The following is a 24,778-nucleotide window of genomic DNA, read 5'->3' as shown; positions in this document are numbered from 1 at the left end:
CATTCTCAACATTTACACTTGTAGCAGTTTGAACACATTTGTGTAATTTCCATTTCCGTTGAAGCGTCGGCTGAGGGGAGGATGAGTGCCTTCAGTGAAGAGGCTGGTAATCAGGTCTGAGCCGAGGGTTCATCACGTGTTTGTGCAGCTAATCAGAGAGCAGCAGGCTTCACGCCTCGCGGCAGAGCGGTTAGACGCTCAGTGAGCAAACGAGAGGGCGACGCAAACACCGCCGCCGTTCCTTTCACTTCCAATTTAAAAAGCTCAATTTAAAAAATAAAAGTCCTGTGTAATGGACTGTTTTTAATAATCTATGCATACTGATTACATTACAAGTGGTAAAGAGCAAAATCCATTTACACAGACATGATGATCATTACCCATCAGGCTTCAGAGCCAAAGCACAGCGAGCATTTAGGAACATGGACGTCTTTTTAAAAACTCAACGCTTTTTTTCCAATTACGTCGCCAAAGATGAGGTTAAAGGCTCCTCTTCTACGTGTCCAACACTGGTTTCCTGGAGGTGAGGCTGTCTGAAGCTCCATCGAGCCACAGTCACACTTCTGGAACTTGTTTTCATCGTGTGAAACGAACGCTTAAAACTGAAACATTTCACTCTACACGTCTCACTTTAAATTCTGTAGAAAATAAAGAGTTCAATCCAAACAGATTGTGTAAAAAACATTAAATTCTGAGCTCCTCAGTGCAACATAGAAGCCCTGATTGATTTAGCTGAGACCAACAGTCATGTGACAACAAATCAGCGAAACGTGGACTGAACACAGCGCAGAGAGGAGAGAGGTTGTAAACATGTACATAATTGTAATAACATGTTTACAACACATAAAGCCTCACATTTTATTGACAACACTGTAAACACTATGGACTCTTGGAAACGTGTTGGATATAGTATATAGATTCTATTGTTTTACAAAACATTATCAAATAAATTCTACTTTCTTTTTCCTGAGTGACGTCATCATAACTGAAGACGTGTTCTAGTTCTCTCCTCTTCTAGTCATGAAGGTTCTGTTCCACAGAGGAGCAGGACTTTAAGGAGCTAAAGCTGTCCCACAACTTGTCCCAGAGAATCTGAGAGTCAAAGGGAAGAAGACTGAGTCAAATGTCTCTGCTGCTGAGAACAGAGGAGGGACACTTCTAGTCTGCCAAGTCCTCGAGAGAAAGTTAACTCACAGATGAATGGCTGTCAGCCCACACACACACACACACACACACACACACACACACACACACACACACACACACACACACACACACACGATTACGAGCTGTGGATCTGGAACCCACAGCGCCACCGTCTGGCCATTCACAGAACAACATAAGAAACTGTAAAATAAAAGATGTACATAAAAACTGAAAAGGGTAGACGTTAACTACGAGTCCCAGAATGCATTTCAGTAAGAAACAACCAATAGAAAAAGCTGCTTTGAGGGATTCAAGGTGCTGGAAATGAATTTCTCTTTGTTTAGTTTAGTCAGTGAGCAAAATATTCAAAAAGAACCGATAAGAGCACTAGAACCATTAATGTTGTGAAGGAACCCATCCCTGCTAATCAGGTGGTTCTTAGCAACGCCTCAGGTGAGCTGACTCTCGCGTTAGATCATCTGATGAACGGATCGAGGGTCTGATTCCTCTGCAGTCGAGTTCTTCACAAACCCCCCAAAGGAGTGACCCTCCTGTCCCTGCAGCCCCTCTGCTCCTCAGACCCTAGACCACACAGACAGACCTCCTGGTTCACCTTCAGAAGACGAGGAGGAGGAGGAGGAGGAGGAGGCGGGGCTGACGGTTCGCTGGCGGCTCAAAGCGAGCCGATAACGGTCAGTCTGTGACAGGATGTGGTGAAGAGCCCCCGCCAAAGTAAGAGCTGAATGAGGTATTTAAGCTCTGGGCTGCAGCGCAGTGACGAGTGTTATTGTGGCTTTATGTTAAACTGCTCTTTGATTAATAATAATAAGCATTTGAATTGGACTATAATAATATATGTCATAAGGCTGTTATGGAGCTCATGAGCTCACATTGGGAGGAAGACTTTTTGATGAACAGAAGAAAACATAAAGATCATAATAATGTCAGGAACGTTGAGAGTGATGAAGAAGTCCAGACGTCCTCCTCTAACTATCATTCAACTCCATTATATTCACTGATTAAAGGTTCAGGCTCCAGTGAACAACTGGTTTATTTATTTTATTTATTATACAAATATTTGTATATGTATTTATTGAAATGTATTATATATGTATCATGTGTTTACTTGTTATCATAGAGTCTTGTTGTCTTGTTGTTTCTCTTTGATATTTCTCTGATATTAAGCGGGGACGAGAGAGCCGGGGGTTAATGTGTTAATGTAACTCTCCACATTAAAAGTCGACAGTAGAACCCGGTGTTCTGCGCTAACGGTTCTGAAGGCCTCTCTTCTCACCGAGTTGGTCCCGAGGACCTGTAGGTCCGGTTCTCTGGACTCCAGCAGCTTGGCCACCATCTGCAGGAAGCTCTCCACGAAGGGTTTGATGCTCTGAGAGTGACAGGCCATCAGCAGCTGGTCCAGAGCCTCCATCGCTATCACCACGTTACTGGGGGGGGGAGGAAGAAGAGGAGGAGGGAGAGGAAGGGGAGGAGGAGGAAGAAAAAGAGAAAGAAGAGGAGGAAGAGGAGAAAGAAGAGGAAGAGGAGGAGGAGGATGAAGGGGAGGAGGAAGAAGAGGAAGGAGAAGAGAAGGAAGAGGAGAATGAGGAGGAATATTATTCAGATTTTTCTTCCAGTGATTTGCACTCAGCAGGTTATGAGTTAGTTAAAAAATAAAAAATGACAAAAATAATAATAATACATTTATTTTGAAAAGCACTTAAAAAGGTACTCAAAGGCACTTTACATGATCAGACCAGAAACATTAACAGCTGATAAATATATATATATATATATATATATATATATATATATATATATATATATATATATATATATATATATATATATATATATATAATAATAACAACATCACATAAATATTCATCACAGGTTAAAATCAGATTCAAATAGTTTAAAATGTTTACTAGAGAGTGAAGAACGTCTGAACATCACAACAACAGAGAACTTCTCAATGAGTCACAGTGTCTGAACACATGGACACATGGACACATGAACACATGGACACATGGACACATGAACACATGGACACATGGACACATGAACACATGGACACATGGACACATGAACACATGGACACATGGACACATGAACACATGGACACATGAACACATGGACACGTGGACACATGGACACATGGACACATGGACACAAACTGACCTGAGTAGAGAGGGTCACTTCACAGAACCCTGTTCCTCCAACATCACACTGACTTCATCTCACTTCTTACACTGACGTCAGTAGAGGATCACGACTGTTCAGGACGAGCCGAGCTCTCATAGATTATCATATATACATATATATAATATATATATATATATATATATATATTATATGATATGATATTAGAGATGGAGATGGAGGGATGCGCTCGTTCTCCTCTCTGTCAGCTTCATGACGTTCTAATCAGCTTCACTGATCTGTGAGGGAGATTCTTTTGTTCTCTCGTGATCGTCTGAGTCTCTTCCCAGGAGCAGGAGGAGAGGTTCAGGGAAATGTGAACGGAGTGTGATCATTTCTCAGAAGCCATTCAGCTCGTTCTGATGAGTGCAATGACGCTTTCTGCTCTTAAATGTTCTGCTTCTGAACCGTGTCTCGTTCTGTCTTGCAGCACCGTGAATGAGTGAGGAGCACTACTACCTTCTACGCGGTGAACCGGGCGACTCACCCGTAGCGGTGTCGCACCACATCTCTGCTCAGCCTCTCGGCGAGGTACGCTCCGATCCGGTCCAGCTTCTCCGGAGCCGACACGGCGTAGAAGGTCAGCTTCTCCATGTCCGACTTACTGAGGCCGTCCTGGAGGAACAACACAGGGACCGGGTGGTCCCGGGGTCATGCCGCTGTAGGAGACATACATCTAGAGCACCAGATCAAAGCAGTCCCCAAAAGACTTGTTTGTCAAACATGGAACTATACATTAGTGTTTTCAAAGATCTACGTCTTCAGGAGGAACCAATGGGATTGGAGCTGAGGAGCCACAGACAGGAAGTCAGGAAGTATTGAGAGACACGTCAGGTTTAGGCACCGACCATCAGTCTGGGTTTATCTTCTGGATTCTGGTTGTTTTGTTCCAGACAAAGTCTGAAGTCTGGATCAAGACCCCAAGACCAACCTAACGTGTAACATGAAGATCTCAAAGTGACGCTAAAAGGTCTGTGAATGGGTTGGAGTTCCGCTTCAATGCTGAATGACTGAACAAAGGGACAGTTCACCCCAAAAACCACGTCGGTCCTCTGACCCGTAGGGCTCTTTATCAGCGTAGACTGTTCTGTGTGAGTTGCATAGTTTAGGAGATATCTTAAAGATGTGGGACTCCTGAGCTGATCGCTGAGCATGAATGTATTTTAAAGACTTTGGAACTTCTTGTACTGCTGCTCCAGAAACATTATTATAATAAAGAACCGATACGAGTATCAATGACGTCCTCCATAAAGATCCTCTCAGAATCAAACACCAAACGTTCTCTGTGGATGAAGTGTCTTTCTGTGAACTTGTTAAGGACTGTGCGTATATAAACACATCACCAGCAGGCGTCACGTGTTCAGAGGAGGGAGCTAAGTGGAGAGCGTCGGTCCCCCGAGTGCTTTTAGCTCCTCGGTCTCTCGGCAAGCGATAATTAAATTGACAAGGTCTCGACCATTGGAGCATTTCCATTTCCCACTGCGCCCGTTTGCTTACACTCAAAACCCCGTGAGAGGATATCGGGGGTGTGTGTGTGTGTGTGTGTGTGGGGGGGGGGGGGGGGGGGGGGCACTCAGACGCTCCCCTGAGTGTTCGAGAACAATCCGCGAACACGTTTAGCGTGTTCACTAACGGAGGTCCAGGAGATCAAACGGATGAAAGTACTCGTCGAAGCTACGTCACGTCAAACACCGAAGCGTTTCTCTCAATCGTTTATCGCAGCTAGAAGCTGTGAAGACCGTCATCATCGTCACATTTTCATCTCTCCCACGGTCATTGAACACATCGTGTGTAATGCTTCGATCAGGAAAAAGTGACCCAGAATAAGCTTCAAATCATGATGTTTCATCATAAACATGTAATTCTTCATGTTGTCATTCTAAATGTCTCCTCTAATGAAACGTTCACTTTAAACAGATTCTGTAAAAACATTAAACTCTGAACTATGACGTCATGATGGATTCATCTGAGACCAACAGTCATGTGACCAGAAACCAGAGAAACTCTGACTGATATGAAGGAAGTGAAGAGAGAGAGGAGAGGAGAGGAGAGAGGAGAGAGGAGAGAGGAGAGAGGAGAGGAGGCTAGAGACATGAGAATAGTTTAATATTTACAACACCTAAATGGAACAGGACCATAATACATTTTTATTTTGAATCACACCTGTGTTTAGCAATTACATGTCAAAATGGCTGCTGTGAAAAGGGCCGATAAAGGAAGGAGCGTGACTCTCCATGTGTGTGGAACCCACGACCAACAGCCAACGTCCATGAAAAACATAATACAAAATAAGAATAAAAGGGTGTCACAGCGTTACTGGCCGTTAGAGGACCATCAGTCTCAGAGATGGTGGATTACGTCTGTTAATGGAGGACGCGGTGACTTACTTTGGGGTCCTCGGGGAAGATGTTGTCCACCAGGCGCTTGTACCGGGGCCTCAGGGGCCCACAGCAGCCACACACTCCTGCAACAGACCAGAGACCCGGCCGTTAGGACACAAACACACCTCACCACACTTCACTTTTATTTACCTCCCAAACTCAGCATCACCCCTTTCATCCGATGAATGATTTATTCCTCTCCTCCGACTCAGGTCGAGCTCCACGCTCGCTCTGGATTCAGAAGGAGTCTCCTATCGACCGGCATCAATTAGCATTTAGCGGCGGCCGAGCCGCGAGTCAATAAGGAGCGATGAGTCATCGCCGCGGAGGCTCGGGCCGGCGTGAGGCGAATAAGGTAAGAGTCGCAGCGGGAACGATTACAGAGCGGCCGGCCGGTCGAACGCCAGGAAACCGCGGACTCCCCCGAGGAGAGTCTGACCGTCACCAACACCAGTCACAGGTTTTAACTAGTCCATACTATCAAGACATCATAAAACATACAGATAAAATCCTGTGATTCTGTCGTCAAGACCCAAAACATTCTGTGAAGACATGATGGGATCTCTGTGTGCTCAACGACCACGAGGTACAAGTTCACCAGAAGTTCAAAGTTCACCAGAACGCATCACTTTAAAGACGTTTAAGATCAATAAAGAAGGACTCACAGAACCAGGGTTACATTATGTAACTTAGCATTCTTTGAGAGCACCAGTAAACCAGATCCTTTCCCTCCTCAGACTCAGAAAACCTAACTTTAGAGACTTCATTTCCCAGGAGCCCCTGCTCAGATAGCTTATATGAGGTGAAAGGTACCCTGGGAGCTCTGTAAAGACCTCCAACGCCATTAAAACGTTACCTTAACACCTGCAGAGCCTGGCTAACAGTCCTAAGGCAGCTGCCCCCCTGGGGGCGGGTCTGGAGATTAATCAGCTTCATTACGCCTCGCATCAACGGCCTGTCGACCATTATGGATCCTGCAATTAGCCGCCACGTTCGGGTCTGGAGCGGCGGGGGGGGAGCATTAGTGCGACCAGACGGGTTTAATGGAACTCAGCTCAGAGTGTGAAGAGGTCTGTCCTTCTTCCTCTGGCTGCTTTCAATGTGCAGCCTAAATAAAGCTAAAGATGAACTACAGGAAGTGGTAGTTCAGTGGTTTATTTATTCTAAAGCAGTTTGAGATCTCCATCGTTCTCTCACAGCGACGTAAACGATCACAACCGACCGCTGGAAAATCCTCAAAAGCTCTTCGACGTGAATGGAGACTAACGTTTCATGTAATGACGGCGGTTCTGGGTTTCACGGTTCAAAGTGTTCCTGGAGTCGGTCCAGGGAGTCCGCATGAAGCCACGTGGTCGGATGAGGGGAAAGTGAACAGGAAGTGAGTGAAATATGAGCGGAGATGCAATCTGACAATATGGTGTCGCTTTACGCGATACCAACAAAGACAGAGTCAGTGCTGCTGCAGGTTCACTTCTTTATGTCCAGGATCCAGGACAACCAGCCGGAATCACAAACATGCAGGAACATGAGAACCGTCTACAGCTCTGTGTGACTTTTTGAGGTTTTGAGGCTTTTCAGGTCGTCGCCATCTTGTTTTTGTGCAACAGGAAGTGACCACATCTGAACTGAGGAGGAGTGACCAGAGACCTGTCAATCAGACCTGTCAATCACTGTGTAGCCCCGCCCCTAAATCATCCCCTGCTTTATGGTGTGTTTGACTCAAAATGTTCCATAATGTACTAAATGAACATCATGCTGTATTGAAGAAGACTGTAAACTAGAGATTGAGACCATAAACTCATGTTTACAATGTTTACTGAGGGAATAAATCAAGAGAGAAGTAGAGTCATTTTAGACTAGACTTCTATACAACCAGAGGAGTCGCCCCCTGGTGGACACTAGAGAGAATGCAGCTTTAACACGTGAAGCTTTGAAGAACTGGAGGTTGCCGCCTGTTTTTTTAATATTTGCAAATTCTATAAAACAAACTAATCCGAAGACGTTACTTTGAGCTGTTTTGACTTCTGACACGGACCAAACATCTCCTGACCGTGTTCATTCCCGCGGTCAACTTGTTTGTTTGTGCAGAGGAAAGAAAAGAACGACAGCCGCTCCAAATTACATTAAAACCCATCGAGGCTCAGAGCGCCGTGGCTTCAATACTGTAATAGAGGCGATGCATCAATTTGAGCGTCCGCCTATAGATCCGCAGAGAGAGGCTGCATAATCGCGGTACAGAGAGAGGCTTCAGATGGAGAGATTGCGGCGGTCACACGGACTGATGAATTACACCCCGGCGAAACTAACTCAGCCCGGCTGAGGAGAGGCCATTACGGAGGATCAGATCCATCATCCCACCGCCAACACAAACACAGAGGCAGAGAGGAATGAATAAAATGTAAAACGCTTACACACCCGGCCGCCGTCACGCGTGCCGAGACGTCGTTAGAAATACGATCACGACGGGAGATTCACAGACCCGGAACGTGTTTGTTCAGAACCGAATGTTTAAAATCTATATTTCAACATTTGTATTCCGCAGTGGCTCTGAAGCCGCTTGTTAACACGTGGCGTTTTCGTCAGAGTTGCATGTTGGGTAAAGATTTTTTTTCATCACGGAGCACCTGAGCAGAGTACTAAGATAATCTTTAATTCCTCATCGATTCCCACAGAGGAGACTCGGACGGCAACGGAAACACTGAATAAACAGGCAGAGTGGAAAAACACCAAGGAAGCAACACTCACCCTGAAACAGAAGGTAGAAGATCAGGTGGTGTAGAACAACTAGCATCATGAAGATTATATCAAACTGCAAAAGGACAGTAATCACTGCTGTCTTCAAAGCTTAAATCTCAAATAAATTAAAGAACAATCTGAGAAACTGAATCACTTCTTTCTGGTCAACGATCAAACGGCCCAATGAGGACACTTCAAGGTTGTTTCCATCACAGATAAATAAAGCGTGCATCCGCTCCATAGTTTGGATCCGCTTCAAAATAAGAGGAGTTCTTCCTCCGCCCACGCTTCACCTTACCACCAAGTTTCATGAAAATCTGGTTTGTAGTTTTTCCGTAATCCTGCTGACAAACCCAAACGGGGACATGTCCTCCTCAGCAGAGGTAATGAAGAGTAACACACCTCTCTACTGTGAGACAGTCGTGTTAGAGTCCATCAGTCTGGAGTACATCACTTACATGTGTGTACTCAATGGAGAAATACTGTAAGACACAGACCTTTAGTTATACTGCAAATATATAAATATTGCAATACTTTGATCAGTACGCCTTATTGCTCAACCGGCATATTTTGGTGTATTCTCGAAGCGTACTGAGGTTATATAGTGAGAGGACTCCTACAGTAACACCAATAATAGATCTGAAACCTATATTATTGTCTTGATGTAGCACAAAATCTGCATTTCAAATACAGCTCGACGTCCTCCTGTAATTTAAAATGTTTTAAAATACTTCTGTTCCATATCTAAAGCATGATAAACTCCCTCTCTGCTCTAACGGTGCTACTCAGAAGGAAAACCTGCAGACTCCTATAACAAGCTGTGACATGGAGGGTTTCGGGTTTCGGGTTAGTCCGACCTACCGGAGCTCAGCAGGCCCGTCCTGTTTGAGGCTCGGCTGTAGCTGAAGGCTCCGTCGGCCTCGGCCGGAGGGACCTGCCGGTACCTCCTCAGGACGCCCCGTCCCAGGGGGACACAACCCGACGGCATGACCGGGGAGAGACGTCCAACTTCAGTCTAAACCGCGGATTTCACAGGAGAACGCCAGAACAGGTTCCGAGTCGGGCCCACGTTGGAATCATCCAAAGAGCTAAAGCTTCCAATTCACCTCACCGGCGACAACAACACTCCGGCTCCACCTCTCTGCGGACTCTTCCTGCCACAGGAGACATCGTCTGTCCGACGGGCAACCAGTTCGGCCAATGGGACATCGGCTCCGAGCGGCGTGTCCGTCATCGGCCGGGATCGCCCTTCATTCTGACGGAGAAGACGAGAAGCCGCCGGGTCTGAATGTGGGCCTGTCTGCGGCGGGTCGGGTTACCGGCCTCTTGTGTTCAGAAGGGGGGGGGGGGACGTGATCCAATACACAGATGGAGACAAACACCCTGCAGCCAGAAAAGCCTCCCGAGTCTCTGTGACTTCACTCAACAACGAGCCCAAAAGACTGGCCGCCGGGCCTTCTGCAGGAACCGGACCCGTTTGACCATCACGTCAACAAGAAAGCAGAGTTTCCAGAACAAGAGAAACCTGAATAACTGCACCAGTGAACGTGTGCACAATGAAGACGTCACTCTGGAGAGTGAGAGGATGAAAGACAACACCGTCCCTGGTGTCACCAGCACCACTTTAGTTGGACTTATTGTCCCAGAAATAGTTGCAATAAACAATAGAATTGTTAATTTAAGATGCTTATATTACACAGATATAGCGATTAGTTAATAGTAGCGCACCCTTTCAAAGAGGAATGAACTTCAGAACATCCAGACTACCTTTAAGCTGCTTCTAAAAGCCGCTCTGACAGACAGCATCAGGCTTTAATGAAAGCAAAGAGAACTGAAGTTAAATTATCCATTCAAACACAATCATTTATTCTAGATGCTGACAGATGATTGTTGTGTTTTCCGTCTCCAGAACTACGTCCCGTCTTTTTTCATCCGTCCACACAAACAGTAAATCTCCGAGTACTTCAATCTACACCTGCACCGCCTGCGAGGCGCCTAATCTACGAGATTAAAGAGCGCCTCGGCCCCGCTGATTAATACCCCGTCCCTTTGACAAGCAGATGAAAGACGGAACGGCGTCCCATCAGATGGACCTCGCTCTCACGGCCGCCCCTCCTTCGGCTTCACGTTGCTTTCCTGAGCTCGGGTCGGAGACGAGGAGGTTCAGATCGAGGGCTGCAACTGATGCCGCGTCGTCCTTGAGGAGGAGAAGCATTCATAAATAAAGTGGAGTCCGTGAAGATAGAAGTTTGATTTACAGGCGTGAAGGAGGAAACGCTCCCCGCCTCTGAAGGACTACGGATGAGGACAGTTTAAAGGTCCAGAAAAAAGACACTTTTAGCAGCTTTGCTTCCACGACTTCATCGATATAAAGACGATGGGTTGTCAATGGGCTAACTGATGAATAGATGAATCATTACGGTTCCACCAGCACGCTTTAGTAAGCAGCTGTTTGATCTGTGGACCGAAAGAAAGTCCACCAAGAAACCGTAAATGATACTTAGTCTATAAATACACCCGACCCAGACTGAACCCACACAGGACCATAAAAAACACCTTCCACATCCGTCTCGAAGAAGATCACTGTGACAGCCAGAGACACAGAGGAGCCATAAATATGAAGAAATATGGAGTTATGAAAAAATAAAGTCTGACTTCCACACTATTAAAGTGATGGCTGACAAACACGGAGCGCTTCCTCATCGTGATCAACGACTCTACCAACGTTAACTATCTGTTAAAAAGAGGGGGCTGCTTATTTAAATGGGCAAAGTGTTTGAAAAGCATGGCTGTGAATGGCTGGTGGGGCTCATTGACTTGCATCATCACGTCCTGCTTTTTGAACCTTGAAGGGCGCACGCAGCGGAAAAACAGATGATGACCCATAAATTCACCGCCTCCCCCGTCGCTCTGCTCCGGCCAGACGGACGTCTAAATTTATACTGCTTAAAAATAATAAATATCTGTTTTTGTTCTCTCTCTCTCTCTCTCTCTGTGAGGCCTGGAGGTCTGGACCCGTTTCAGCAGTCAGCAGGATCTATCTGACGGGACACGAGATTCATCAGCAAGGAAACAGAAAAACGAGGCTTGTTTTGTATCTCATGTTCATCAGCAGAAGGTTGGCTCACCGTAAACACGGCACCAACCTGGAGCCTGTTTCTTTTGTACTTTCTTTAGGATTAATTCGGACCAAAACATCCAATTAATCACGAGTCGTGCTTTTTATGGTGGACTTAAAACTCCTTTAACACCTTAAACTAGAGATTGAGACCATAAACTCATGTTTACAATGTTTACTGAGGGAATAAATCAAGAGAGAAGTAGAGTCATTTTAGACTAGACTTCTATACAACCAGAGGAGTCGCCCCCTGGTGGACACTAGAGAGAATGCAAGAAAGGAGAGAAGTCAAGATGTCGACTAACATTATTATAACTCTCATTTTAAGCTTCCCACAGCAAACTCTCAACAGAACATGTATTGACCCCGTTTGAAGGTGAATCCAAAATCTCCTTGCTTCAAATCATCTAATCCCGTTGACACGAGCCGGTGAGGAGTCAGGCTGCTTTACATTCATACTTTGGGCATCAAGCAGCTGCGTCTCCTCAGGCAGCCTCCTTAAGGAGTCGACCCCCTTCACACATATACAGTGTGAGTGATGTCAGGGTTTCATAAAGCATATTTTAGGAGGGGGGGGGGGGGGGGATTTATCTGTTCTGAGGTTGTTAGATATTTGCACATGTATGACTACAATGTTTTACTGTTAACCATCAGAGTGTAAATAAAGTTTAACGTTAACCAACAGTGTAAATAAAGTTTTACTGTTAACCACCACACTCTCAATAAAGTTTTACTGTTAACCATCACAGTGTAAATAAAGTTTAACGTTAACATCTCAGTGTAAATAAAGTTTTAATGTTAACCATCAGAGTGTAAATAAAGTTTTACTGTTAACCATCACAGTGTAAATAAAGTTTAACGTTAACATCTCAGTGTAAATAAAGTTTTAATGTTAACCATCACAGTGTAAATAAAGTTTTACTGTTAACCACCACGGTGTAAATAAAGTTTAACGTTAACATCACAGTGTAAATAAAGTTTTACTGTTAACCATCAGAGTGTAAATAAAGTTTTCCTGACGATGGTTCTCCTCCAGTATTCATCAGTGTTTAGACCAACAGGAGGAGAGCTAGTAACGTTAGCAGCACCGCTAACGGCTAACCAACGGAGGTTCACTTCAGTTACACTATGATGCCTTCAGGGAACCATGGAAACTGTTCTGTGAAGTGGACTTGTTTGTTGTGCTGGTGAACATATATTGTGTGGATGGTGAATAGTGCGTTTCCCTTTGAGCCTCACACAGAGGTTACTCCCATCATTCATACAGAGAGGCTTCAGAAGCTTCGGAGGGCATCAGAGAGCAGAAGTCTTGAGCGCCGTCTCCTTCCCTGTGGCGCCGCCTTGTAAACAACCAACCGGTGAGCAGAGAAGCAGTGTGAGGCTCACGATGGCTGTGATTCAAGTGCAGTTATGATCCAACCGTAGATAGTGGATTTGTTGCGGAGGCGGCGGAAGCTCAGTATTCTCTCATTTAAATATTCATGGCCGGGTAGACAAAGGGAGGAAATGGAAACCGAGTCGGATGAAATCCCAGGGTTCAAGTTTCCGAGGCGGAGGAGGAGGAGGAGGAAGAGGAGGAAGAGGAAACTCAAGCTCTCTGGAAACGCTCAGGTGGGAAGGAACGACGCACATCCGAAAATCTCTTGGGATGGGGGGGGGGGGGGTCTGAGGGCTGGTGAGGACCCTGAGAGAGCATCCAGTGACATGTGGGCCTTTAGAACACATTAGAACAGAAGCTCCCTCCGTTTCATCAGCCTGCCACCGGGGGGCGGGGCTAACGCCGAAGAATGACTCCAACCACCGAGATCCATCAAACACAGTGGGGGGGGGGGGGGGTGATTGCAGAGCCGGTCCATCCATCTCTGAGCGAATTACAGCCACCGCGAGGGAGGAATCCACCGCAGAAGGACGGAGGAAGAGGGAGGGAGAGGAGGAAAGAAGTGAAGGGAGGATAGGAGGCAAAAAAAAAAGAGGATAGGATGGTTGAATTGGTAAAAGAAAGAAAGGAAATGAGCTGGAAGGGAGAATAGGGGACAGACGAGAACGTGGGAGGTAGAGAAGAAAGCGGGGGAGGAAAGATGAGAGGGAAAAGAAATTAGATCGGCAAGAGAAAGGGAGAAGAAGAAGAGAGGAGAGGTAGGAGAGACCCAGATAGGAAGAAGGAAAGGAGGGATGGATGAGGAGAGAGGAGGCCGGTCCGGTGTCCTGAACAGAACCCAGAGTCCGGCTATGAAGACGACCTGCTCTCGTATTTATCAACGAGGGTTTCTCTGAAGTGAGACGCTTTCAAGAGGATCATGAAAACTTTCCAACCCTGGAAGAGGAATTACAAACCAAGCTCAGAGCTCAGGAGCTGGTGGGCGGGGGGGGGGGGGGGGGGGCATTGAGACACAATTGCCTGTCTAAGCCTTTTTATCAACGGGGGAGGGGAGGGAGGAGGATTTAGCTGAAGAATCCTCTTCATAAATCCTCCAAGAGCTCAGGGACCTTCAGCAGGTTAAGGTTCCTATCTCAGGACTTTCACTCTCTGTGAAATGAAGATACAGAAGACAAAGAGACACGCCCACAAACACTTTGTGTTGAAGCTGCAGTCTCACTAGAGAGACTGCAGCTTCAACTCATGAAGCTTTGACTTCATCTCCAGTAGGAACACAGTGACGGAGTCTGAGTGTGAAGACTCGTCCTCTGGCTGTGGAGAGAGGTGTCGGTGTGATAATGAAGCTGAGGACAGACACCTTCCTGTTTATTAGCAGAGCGGTCGTAGTCGGACATGTTTCTTTAGTTTGAAAAGAGACTAAATTTACCCAGAAAGCAAACTGATGATGTCACCGTCACAGATTCTGCCGTACTGCTTAAAGTCACTGTGAGGAACTTCTAGCTGGTCCTGAACCAGTCTCAGTGTAGTCCTGGTCCTCTATATGAACCAGTCTCAGTGTAGTCCTGGTCCTCTATCAGACCTCCATCAGTACAGAGACCATCAGAGAGAAGATGGTCTGTTTCTATAGAGTTCTTCTTAATGATGTCATCGGAGCCACCGGGTCGGATTCTGGTGGAACCAGATGAACTCATGCAGGTTCACCAGAACCCCCTTCAGCTCAGACTCCAGCAGAGACCTGGTCCAACCGTGGACAGACCCAGATCCTCCAGCAGAGACCTGGTCCACCGTGGACAGACCCAGATCTGGAGCTCCAGAGGGTCAGACTGTCAGACCCTGCTGCAGTAGAATGAGAGGTTTTCTGAAGGGACTCTGGTGCTCAGAGACACTACAGCTTTAGTCCACAGGGGGCGACAGAACCAACTCTAAATGTTCCTTGTAGTGACTTTAAACTGTGGTAACTGTCCCTTTAATACCCCTGGGTGTACTAAAGCATTGTGGGAAACGCAGCCATGGCTTCTATCGTGGCTAAAATGAATGAGAAACTTCTTGTCCACACTTCAATGTTACATTCCACCTCCTTCAACCTATGAATCCATAAGCTCTCTGTCCCCGTATCACCATGCACCAGCTTTGTCTCGCCAGCATTTCAAAACAAAAGCATGTCATTTGCATCTCTGCAGCACGAGTGAACAGAGACGACCCCGCCGCTTCACCGATGGCGGTAAAGACAACGGCTCTTCCACTCTCCATGCATCAAGCCTCTGATGGGCGTTCAGGCTGACAGGCTGAGATCGTCACAACAACCAAAGAAGAGGAGCAGGATGAAAGCCCTCCGTCTGCACGCGTTCGCTCCATTAACTTTGATGTTTTTTTGAACGCGGAGAGTGAAAATATCACCGATGTAAAAATAAAAGCTGGATGTGATGAACAGAGTTTACGGTAACGGCAGGGAAAGTGAGACGGAGCGGAGTACGGGAAGAGGAGCGAAGAATCCAATCCTAATCCTTTTAGTGGCCGATTCCTCGCTCCGATCAAATTGCTGGATAACTCAAACGAGGCTATTTTTATTCTCCTGCTACGTTTGAATTCTACTGTGGATTTCAGGAACAGGTGAGAGAGCGAGAACAGACACTTTGGGATGGATTCATGCCGCTTCTAACGCCGCGGTCGCACAGGTTCAACAGCAGTTCAGTCCAATATTCTCTGATTTGTTGTCACATGACTGTTGGTCTCAGGTGACTCAATCATGGCTTCTCAGTTGCGCGTTAGAACTCAGAATTTTATGTTTTTTTACAGAATCTGGTTAAAGTAAACGGTGGATTTGTGGCGACATTTTAAATGAGAACATGTAGAGTAAAATGATTTTGATTTTAAGCTTTGATTTGGTTTGTGTGTGTTCATGATGTGTTCAAGGACCGTTGGAAAAATTTAAATACCATGATAATGTTTGTTTTACAGCTACTGGCTATTCTAAAAAGTTTGTCATTTTGTCCTTTTTATAAAAAAACAACATACTTTTCAGAGGGTTCAGAAGGTTAAACCATTACAGAATTAATTTAATATCTTCTACAATGAGAGCTTCCCGTTACGACGTCTACGATTCAGCCACCGGAGCCATCAGAGGTTAAATAAATCCAGGAACTCTCAACACTCCAGTGTACAGATCTCAGAGTGGGGCGGTTTTCTGCCGCTTCCTCTTTTTTCCACAGACTCCATGTCTCAACGTCTCAGACTTCCTGATGAGATCTACGGCCTTCACAGGAAACCACACGAAGGAAAGAATGAACCGACGAGGACAAACCGGTTTAACATGAGAGTTCAGGGTTGTTGTTATTGTCATGCACAGAATAGAACAAATAAGACTCATTCAGTTTACAGCCAAACAAAGTGTGCTGTAAATGTTTATTTCTGTTGTAAAGTTGGCCATCTTAACATGGAGGTCTATGAGGATTGTCTCGCTTTTAGAGCCTCAAGTGGCCGTCTGAGGAAGTGCAGTTTTTGGGCGCTTCTTTTCTCAGCACTAGGGATAGATATTAATATTTTTTTACTTATCGATACTGATCATCGGTTCGGTTCCTTATTGAAACTCTTGTCTGTTCTTTTTTTATTATTTTGTGATAAAAAAGTGAATTAATTGTGAAAATATTCAACATTTCTTTATTATTCTAAACAAATAGTCGTTCTTGAGCATCAATACAAGAAGTTCAGAAATCTTTAAAATACAAAAAATAATGATCTAAGTGACTATCTTCCATTGATGATCCTGTTCTCCTGTTACTGATGACATCAATATGAAAAACCATAGATCTGTATTCACAAAGATCAATGTTCTCGTTGGAGACCCACAGTCCCAGAGAACATACGACGGACATCACCACGTCCATGTGACCTCAGCTCGGAGGAGTGATGGCGGGTGTCCGGCGGTAGACTGAGGCGGTGGACCGTGTAATTACCATAAACCGTAGAATTTATGGAGCTCCGCCACGCAGCTTTACTGAGCGCAGTGAAGAAGCCTTCAGGTCAGAGACTCGCATCTCCGCTTCACTTCTGTGATTGTAATCCGGGCTACTGTGGACGTTCTCAGGTTTAGAGCTACGTTTACAGGACTGTTTGTCTCTGACGGACGGAAGATTTAAACTGATGATTTTAAACACGTCGAAAACAAAAGTAGTCACAGTGCTTGTAGTTGTAGTCGTGTTTTCTGCATAATGAACGATGTCTGCAAGCAACGTACTCCAACACCAAAATTTGAGATCTTAAGAAGTTACTCCTTAATTTTTCTTGCCTTTTCCTACGAAAGTCCAGCTACACGTGTCAACTTACACTCGTTACATGAATACAGTATTTTTTAAATAAACTTAGTTATGTTTAATAAAAGATGGTGAAATACTTAGTTAGGTTCAAGAAAAGATTGTAAAATACTTCGTTAGGTTAAAAAAAAGATCGTAAAATACTTAGTTAGGTTTAATAAAAGATCGTAAAATACTTAGTTATGTTAAGGAAAAGATCGTAAAATACTCAGTTAAGTTTAGATAAAGATCGTGGTTTAAGTTTAAATTACTACAGAAGTGCTAAAGAGGTTGGACCAACACAAATATTTCCAGAACAGAAGAACGGTAAAATGAAGAATGTATTAAGTGTTCATTAAACAACTAAGGTTGAAGTTCTTCACTGTAGTACAAGACTATTTAAACGTGTCAGTGTTTCCCTGTAGTCAACATTAGTGTACATGTACATGGTTTAATACACCAACACAGCGCTGCAGTTAAACTGGGATACTCAAACATCAGCCTCTCAGTTTAGTGAAAAACTAAATCCTCCAACATGTGAAGTCACAGAGTGAAGCTGTGGAGCTGATGACCGTGTATGGAAACAGGAGCTGGTGGAAACTGTGGCTCTGCTGTGGATGACTGAGCAGAGACAAGACGCTGATTTACTGCCTCCCAACCGTTCATCAGGAACAGGAACAAAAGACATTCAAAAGGAACAACAGCAGCACATTCACAGGCCGTCACACGAGCCCTCTTATTAATATGCATTAATGAGGTTTACAGGAGAATGAAATAAACTCTTCACATCGTTCATCCTGTTTGAGGAATTAAAGAAAAAATAAATACGTATATAGATCTAGAAAAGCAAAACAAAGAACCCTAACTGAGCAGGTTGTACTACTATTGTATTATTATTATTATTATTCCGTCATCACAATTTCCTAACCAAATTCTCACATTTATTTAGCGGTTCTAAGAGAACGTTTCTGTTCCAATTAATCGTTTAGTTGTTCGGTCTGTAACTATCAAATTAATCTGCAACTATTTTGATAAGCAATTCATCGGTTTAAGTAGTTTTTCAAGATTCCAGCTTCTTGAATGTGAATATCTTCTGGTTTCTTTCTTCCTCTGCGACGGTTAACTGGAAAGTGTTGAGTTTTACCCAAAACAAGACATTTGAGGACGTCGTCTGCGGCTTTGGGTTCAACATTTTATGGACCAAACTAAACATAAGAAAACAATCTAAAGATCAATCCACAAAGCAAACACAATCTGGATGGACAACTAAAAACAAAGGCTGTAAAACAAGTCATAGTTTTTGATTTTTCAAAGTACTAACCACATGTAATCTAATAAAAAACAAAAGTACGATGAAGCAGTCTCGCTAAATACCGCAAACTAAACAAGAATCATGAATCATAAAGCGTGCAATCGATATTTCGTGGAATAAACCCAGATTGTTTGTCACGGCGTGGCTGGATATCTTGGCCTGCTCGATCAATAGCTGATCAATACCTCGTTACCTTTAATCGGGTGTGTTTGTGCTGGACTTTAACTAATATGAGAAGAAGTGAGGCATTGAAGGGATTCAATAAGAACGTGGTAGTCTAGTCCATCGTTCTCAGGATTTTTACACAACCTGCTTTAATAAATGATTTTATGATATAACATATGTCCTGACATAACTTCTACATGTTTGAATACAGAACATCTCATTTTCCGTGTATCTGCTGCATCAGTGAGCTTTAAGAGGACTCAGAACCAGCCTTTTAAAAAGAGGAGTTGTGTGTCTTTTAAACCGGAGAAAATCCAATTAACCGGGATTTGCCTCTGAATGAATCTCCATCAGCAATCAAATCTTCTCGATCTGCCAGAGACTGAATTGAACTGATCGCGTTAGGACTATCAATTAATTCCCGCAGCAGAGAGAGAGAGAGACTCCAGGAACTCGGTAGTCTGGGAAGCACGGCGGGCTCAATTTACCCTGATTATATTGGAAAACGAGAGATCAGGACTTTAAACATCAGAGAGGCATCCGTTAACCTCCTGCTTTATTGTACACGGATGAATGTACCCATTGTCTGGGATTCATTCTAAACCTGGATTCTAGATGTTGAACAACAACCTGACGTTCATTTTCTACTTTGATTTATTCCTCTCAGAACCTGGATTAGAATCCGCTGTGGTGCACCGAACTGAAGTAAACGAGCCGAGTGTCATCCAAGTTTGTGAAATAGTTACAAAATGAAATCTTGTTGGTTGAGTTGCCTAAACCTAACTGTCGGTTTAGTTGTCTAAACCTAACTGTCGGTTTAGTTGTCTAAACCTAACTGTCGGTGTTGTTGTCTAAACCTAACTGTTGGTTTAGTTGTCTAAACCTAACTGTCGGTGTTGTTGTCTAAACCTAACTGTTGGTTTAGTTGTCTAAACCTAACTGTTGGTTTTGCTGCCTAAACCTAACTGTTGGTTTAGTTGTCTAAACCTAACTGTTGGTTTTGCTGCCTAAACCTAACTTTTGGTTTAGTTGTCTAAACCTAACTTTTGGTTTAGTTGTCTAAACCTAACTGTCGGTTTAGTTGTCTAAACCTAACTGTCGGTGTTGTTGTCTAAACCTAACTGTTGGTTTAGTTGTCTAAACCTAACTGTTGGTTTTGCTGCCTAAACCTAACTGTTGGTTTAGTTGTCTAAACCTAACTGTTGGTTTAGTTGTCTAAACCTAACTGTTGGTGTTGTTGTCTAAACCTAACTGTTGGTTTAGTTGTCTAAACCTAACTGTTGGTTTTGCTGCCTAAACCTAACTGTTGGTTTAGTTGTCTAAACCTAACTGTTGGTTTAGTTGTCTAAACCTAACTGTTGGTTTAGTTGTCTAAACCTAACTGTTGGTTTAGTTGTCTAAACCTAACTGTTGGTTTAGTTGTCTAAACCTAACTGTTGGTTTTGTTGTCTAAACCTAACTGTTGGTTTAGTTGTCTAAACCTAACTGTTGGTTTAGTTGTCTAAACCTAACTGTTGGTTTAGTTGTCTAAACCTAACTGTTGGTGTTGTTGTCTAAACCTAACTGTTGGTTTTGCTGCCTAAACCTAACTGTTGGTTTAGTTGTCTAAACCTAACTGTTGGTTTAGTTGTCTAAACCTAACTGTTGGTTTTGTTGTCTAAACCTAACTGTTGGTTTAGTTGTCTAAACCTAACTGTTGGTTTAGTTGTCTAAACCTAACTGTTGGTTTTGTTGTCTAAACCTAACTGTTGGTTTTGCTGCCTAAACCTAACTGTTGGTTTAGTTGTCTAAACCTAACTGTTGGTTTGTCTAAACCTAACTGTTGGTTTAGTTGTCTAAACCTAACTGTTGGTTTAGTTGTCTAAACCTAACTGTCGGTTTAGTTGTCTAAACCTAACTGTTGGTTTTGTTGTCTAAACCTAACTGTTGGTTTAGTTGTCTAAACCTAACTGTTGGTTTAGTTGTCTAAACCTAACTGTTGGTTTTGCTGCCTAAACCTAACTGTTGGTTTAGTTGTCTAAACCTAACTGTTGGTTTAGTTGTCTAAACCTAACTGTTGGTTTAGTTGTCTAAACCTAACTGTTGGTTTAGTTGTCTAAACCTAACTGTTGGTTTTGCTGCCTAAACCTAACTGTTGGTTTAGTTGTCTAAACCTAACTGTTGGTTTGTCTAAACCTAGCTGTTGGTTTAGTTGTCTAAACCTAACTGTTGGTTTAGTTGCAAGTTGTTTCCGAGTAATTAATTGGAAGAAATATTATCTTCTAATAGTGAATCATTATTTCTCTGTTGGGTGATTAAACACTGATCGACTGATAGGCTCATATTTTGAGCTGCTAGTGAGGTAAACATGTACTTCACCAACATCAGCTGCTTTTCCTTCAGTTCTCATTATCTATGCGCTTTATATCTGCACTGAATTAAACGTATTAAAGCTACAATTTGAAGTCTGCTTTATTAAATAGATGTTCCTCAAGCAGGAGGAAGAGAACTGTGACTGTGACCTTCCTCAGTGTCAGTCAGCTGAGACAGAAGCCTACAAATCAAAGCTCAGGGTCAGCTTAACGTCTGCAGATGGAAGTGAAATGTCAGCAAAATGTCTGAAAATGTTAATGTTCAATATAGGTCAGGAAGAAAGAAAAAAGTAGGAGACGGACGGGAGACGGACGGATTTCTTTACTCTCTGGACAGAAAAATCACATTTTATTTTCTGGCTGAGAGGTTTCAGACTGAAGGACGGCTCGATGTGATGCGGAGACATCGTCCAGAATCACTTCACTGCTCACAACCGGCACTTTTACATCCAAAATATCTGAACTTCAACACTAACATTCGTTGATTCACTCGGATGTTAATGAAGTCCTGGCAGCAGGATTCAACGTTGTCACCACATTTCGGAGGAAGGAAAACGAGGGAAGTAATTTTAGCGCCGAGCCTCATTTGGACCGTTTATCCATGCAAAGTAGGTTAACTGTAATTATAACTTCAGCTACTTGTTCATTCTGATCCCATCTGCACCGACCAAACTGCTGATTTTCCCCCCTTGAGCTCTGCTTTAATTTAATTCTAGAGTCATCGGGACGGAAACTTTTTGCTGGAAAACTTTAGTGGATAAGTTGCGGTCGCACAACTTCACAACTACTCCAGCACAAAATAAGACCGTCACGTGATGGCGGACGGCAAAGTCCAACCAAGTACCGACGGAACAGATTTGATCCATAATCCCTCAAACAAATTCAGTGTCAATGAACTCAAATGGCTTTCTGAGGAACAACTGGAATAAAAACTAGAAAAACTACAAGAGTAGGATAGAAGCTGAGGCCGTGGATCATTTCACTGACGGATGTATCGACTCCACAGACGATATCTGCATTAAAAACAGCATCAATAACTCAACAGAATGTATATTTGAATCAACGCTCTGACCTCAGTTGTTTATTGTCATATCGTCAAACTCACCTGTGATTCATTGTTATCTGTTCTAAATGTCTGTTTTTACTGTAATAATCTCATTTATTTGCTGTATGTTTGCTCGACTTAAGACACTAGTTTGTTATCTTAGCTTCAAATGTACAGAAGTGTTTATTTAAATACTGTTAAATAAAACCGTATTTGTGTTTGTGTGAGATAAAATGAATTCATGTCACAGTCGTATGTAAAGATCTCCTCCTGCTCCGTCAGCTGACTGCAACAGTCTGTGTGTGTGTGTGTGTGTGTGTGTGTACACAGGTCTGTATATTTTACAGTCAGCTATTCTGACGTGTGTGTGTGTGTGTGTGTGTGTGTGTGTGTGTGTGTGTGTGTGTTCTTCCCGTGTGTACCATCTTTGTGAGGACACATTTGAATTGTATACACAGTGAGGACATTTCTTTTTGCACGCGATGTCCACTCATGTTAAGGTTTACTCATTTAGTCAGACATGCGTTTCAACGAGGGTCCTCACAAGTGTAGAAGTACAAACACGTGTGTGTGTGTGTGTGAGATTGACTTAATTGTGCATGAAAGGCAACAGATGACCTCTGGTGCTTCAGCGCTGCCGCCAATCAAAACATCTGCCGGCCTGAGGCTCAAGGACGAACGCCCAAAAACACCCCAAACCATCCAAAACCATCCAACCCACTCAACCCACCCAAAACCCCCCAAACCACCGTGAGTCCTCCTTCATGCTCAGACTCACCTGTGGACTCCGTCTGAGACTCTGGCGGTTTGCGGTCTGAGGAGCGTTACGGTCGTGTTACTCTCAGCCCAAAAGCAGCTCAGAGTGAGCGACAGAAAGAGGAGGAACCTCCACAACACAGATTCATAGCCAAAGAAAACAACTTCTGTTTACTGGCTGTAGTTTGTGTTGAGATGAAGGTCATCCGACTGAGGCCGAGGACGTCGCTACAGCTTTGTTTACACACACTCAGCTGACGGCGTGAGAGAGACGAGCAGCATGAGTAACACCAGAGGACGACAAACACGATGAACTGTGAGGAGGCAAGAAGACGACGAGTGGAACCGGGAAGAAGCCATCAATCAAAGCTCCACTACGATGAAGAGGAGGGATTCACAAATTCAGAGGCGATCGACAAAACGCAGCGACCACTTGTGGAGCCTTCACACCCCAGACTGTCTCTAAGGAGAGGACGTCTCTTGTTGGCTTGTGGACGTTTTGAAGCCTCAAGTTCAGCGATTTGGCCGTCGCCAACTTGGCTTTTTTGCAACCAGTGAACAGGAAATGACCATATCTGTTTGACTCTAAATGGAGCATAATGTACTAAATGAACATCATGCTGTATTGAAGAAGACTGTAAACTAGAGATTGAGACCATAAACTCATGTTTACAATGTTTACTGAGGGAATAAATCAAGAGAGAAGTAGAGTCATTTTAGACTAGACTTCTATACAACCAGAGGAGTCGCCCCCTGGTGGACACTAGAGAGAATGCAGCTTCGACACAAAGTGAGGAGGATCAGTAGGGATCAACAATGGTCTGCACAAAAACAAACTCCTCCAATAATATTCATGTAACACATCCTGAAGACACAAATACATCAAATAAAAGCTAATAACTAGTTTACAGCATCAATCAGACACTGCAGCAGCTGGAATTCATAAAAACAACAACAGGAGTGACGAGTCATCGCCCCCCCGCCCTCCACTAACACACACACACACACACACACACACACACACACACACACACACACACACACACAGGCTATGACGGCGTGATAATCTGTGCCGTCGCACCGTTTGGTTCTCGAGGTGCGTCAGTCAAGAGGGGAACAAGCAGGCAGCTGATTGGACGGTTCAGACGCATCAATGGCCGGCCGGCTCGTTTAACCGAGACGCAGAGACCTGGACTCTGTTAGCCTTAGTTACTCTGCCACACACACACACACACACACGGTTACACACTCACACACACACACACACACACACACACACACACACACACACACACACACACACACACACACACACACACACACAGAGAGCGTAAGAACTTAAAAAGCAGCCCCCCTACCCGACTCGTTGTTCTCTGAATCCATCTTGTCGGAGGCGAAAGCTGAGGACGGCCTGCCAGGTGGACCACGACACTCTCTCTCTCTCTCTCTCTCTCTCTCTCTCTCTCTCTCTCTCTCTCTCCACCCCCGCCCCCCCTCACACACTGACTCTCGTCTCTGACCTTGCAGTGTTTGTGTTTCCCCTCGCCAGCAGCAGCAGCAGATCTGCTGGAGGCTGCAGAAGAAGCTGCATCATCGAGTCCAACCGGCTAAAAACACTCAAAACCACACACACACACACACACACACACACACACACACACACACGTTTGTGTGTGTTGGATTGAAGGTGTTTTAATCGTCCTGATTGGAGTGCAATTATGCAGATTGACTGAGAGCTGTTGAAGGATTTTAGGAATTTTTTAAATGTGTGTGTGTGTGTGTGTGTGTGTGTGTGTGTGTGTGTGTGTGTGTGTGTGTGTGTGTGTGTGTGTGCCTGGTGTCTATTTGCATACGTGGAAGTGTGTGTGGGCCTCTGCTGTTGTGTAACTGTGTGTGTGTGTG

The 24,778-nt window shown here is 44.3% G+C and overlaps 1 protein-coding gene across 1 annotated transcript in view; it reads right to left on the bottom strand.

Annotated features, from left to right (window-relative positions):
- The window catches only part of efr3a (EFR3 homolog A (S. cerevisiae)), a 59,351-nt gene extending 34,842 nt beyond the window's left edge, over nucleotides 1-24,509 (bottom strand). Inside the window, 4 exon segments of the mRNA XM_068726072.1 lie at nucleotides 2,441-2,591; nucleotides 3,833-3,960; nucleotides 5,733-5,809; nucleotides 24,235-24,509. Coding sequence (XP_068582173.1) covers nucleotides 2,441-2,591; nucleotides 3,833-3,960; nucleotides 5,733-5,809; nucleotides 24,235-24,259 — 381 coding nt within the window. The 5' untranslated portion in view covers nucleotides 24,260-24,509.
- Between the last annotated feature and the right edge of the window lie 269 nt (nucleotides 24,510-24,778).

Source organism: Cebidichthys violaceus, unplaced genomic scaffold (assembly GCF_023349555.1).
Source record: "Cebidichthys violaceus isolate CVI_PGR_0920_01 unplaced genomic scaffold, fCebVio1.0.p SCAF_38, whole genome shotgun sequence".
Taxonomy (NCBI): Eukaryota; Metazoa; Chordata; class Actinopteri; order Perciformes; family Stichaeidae; genus Cebidichthys; species Cebidichthys violaceus.
Note: the sequence above shows the minus strand (reverse complement) of the source record. Positions and strands in the feature narration are given on the sequence as shown.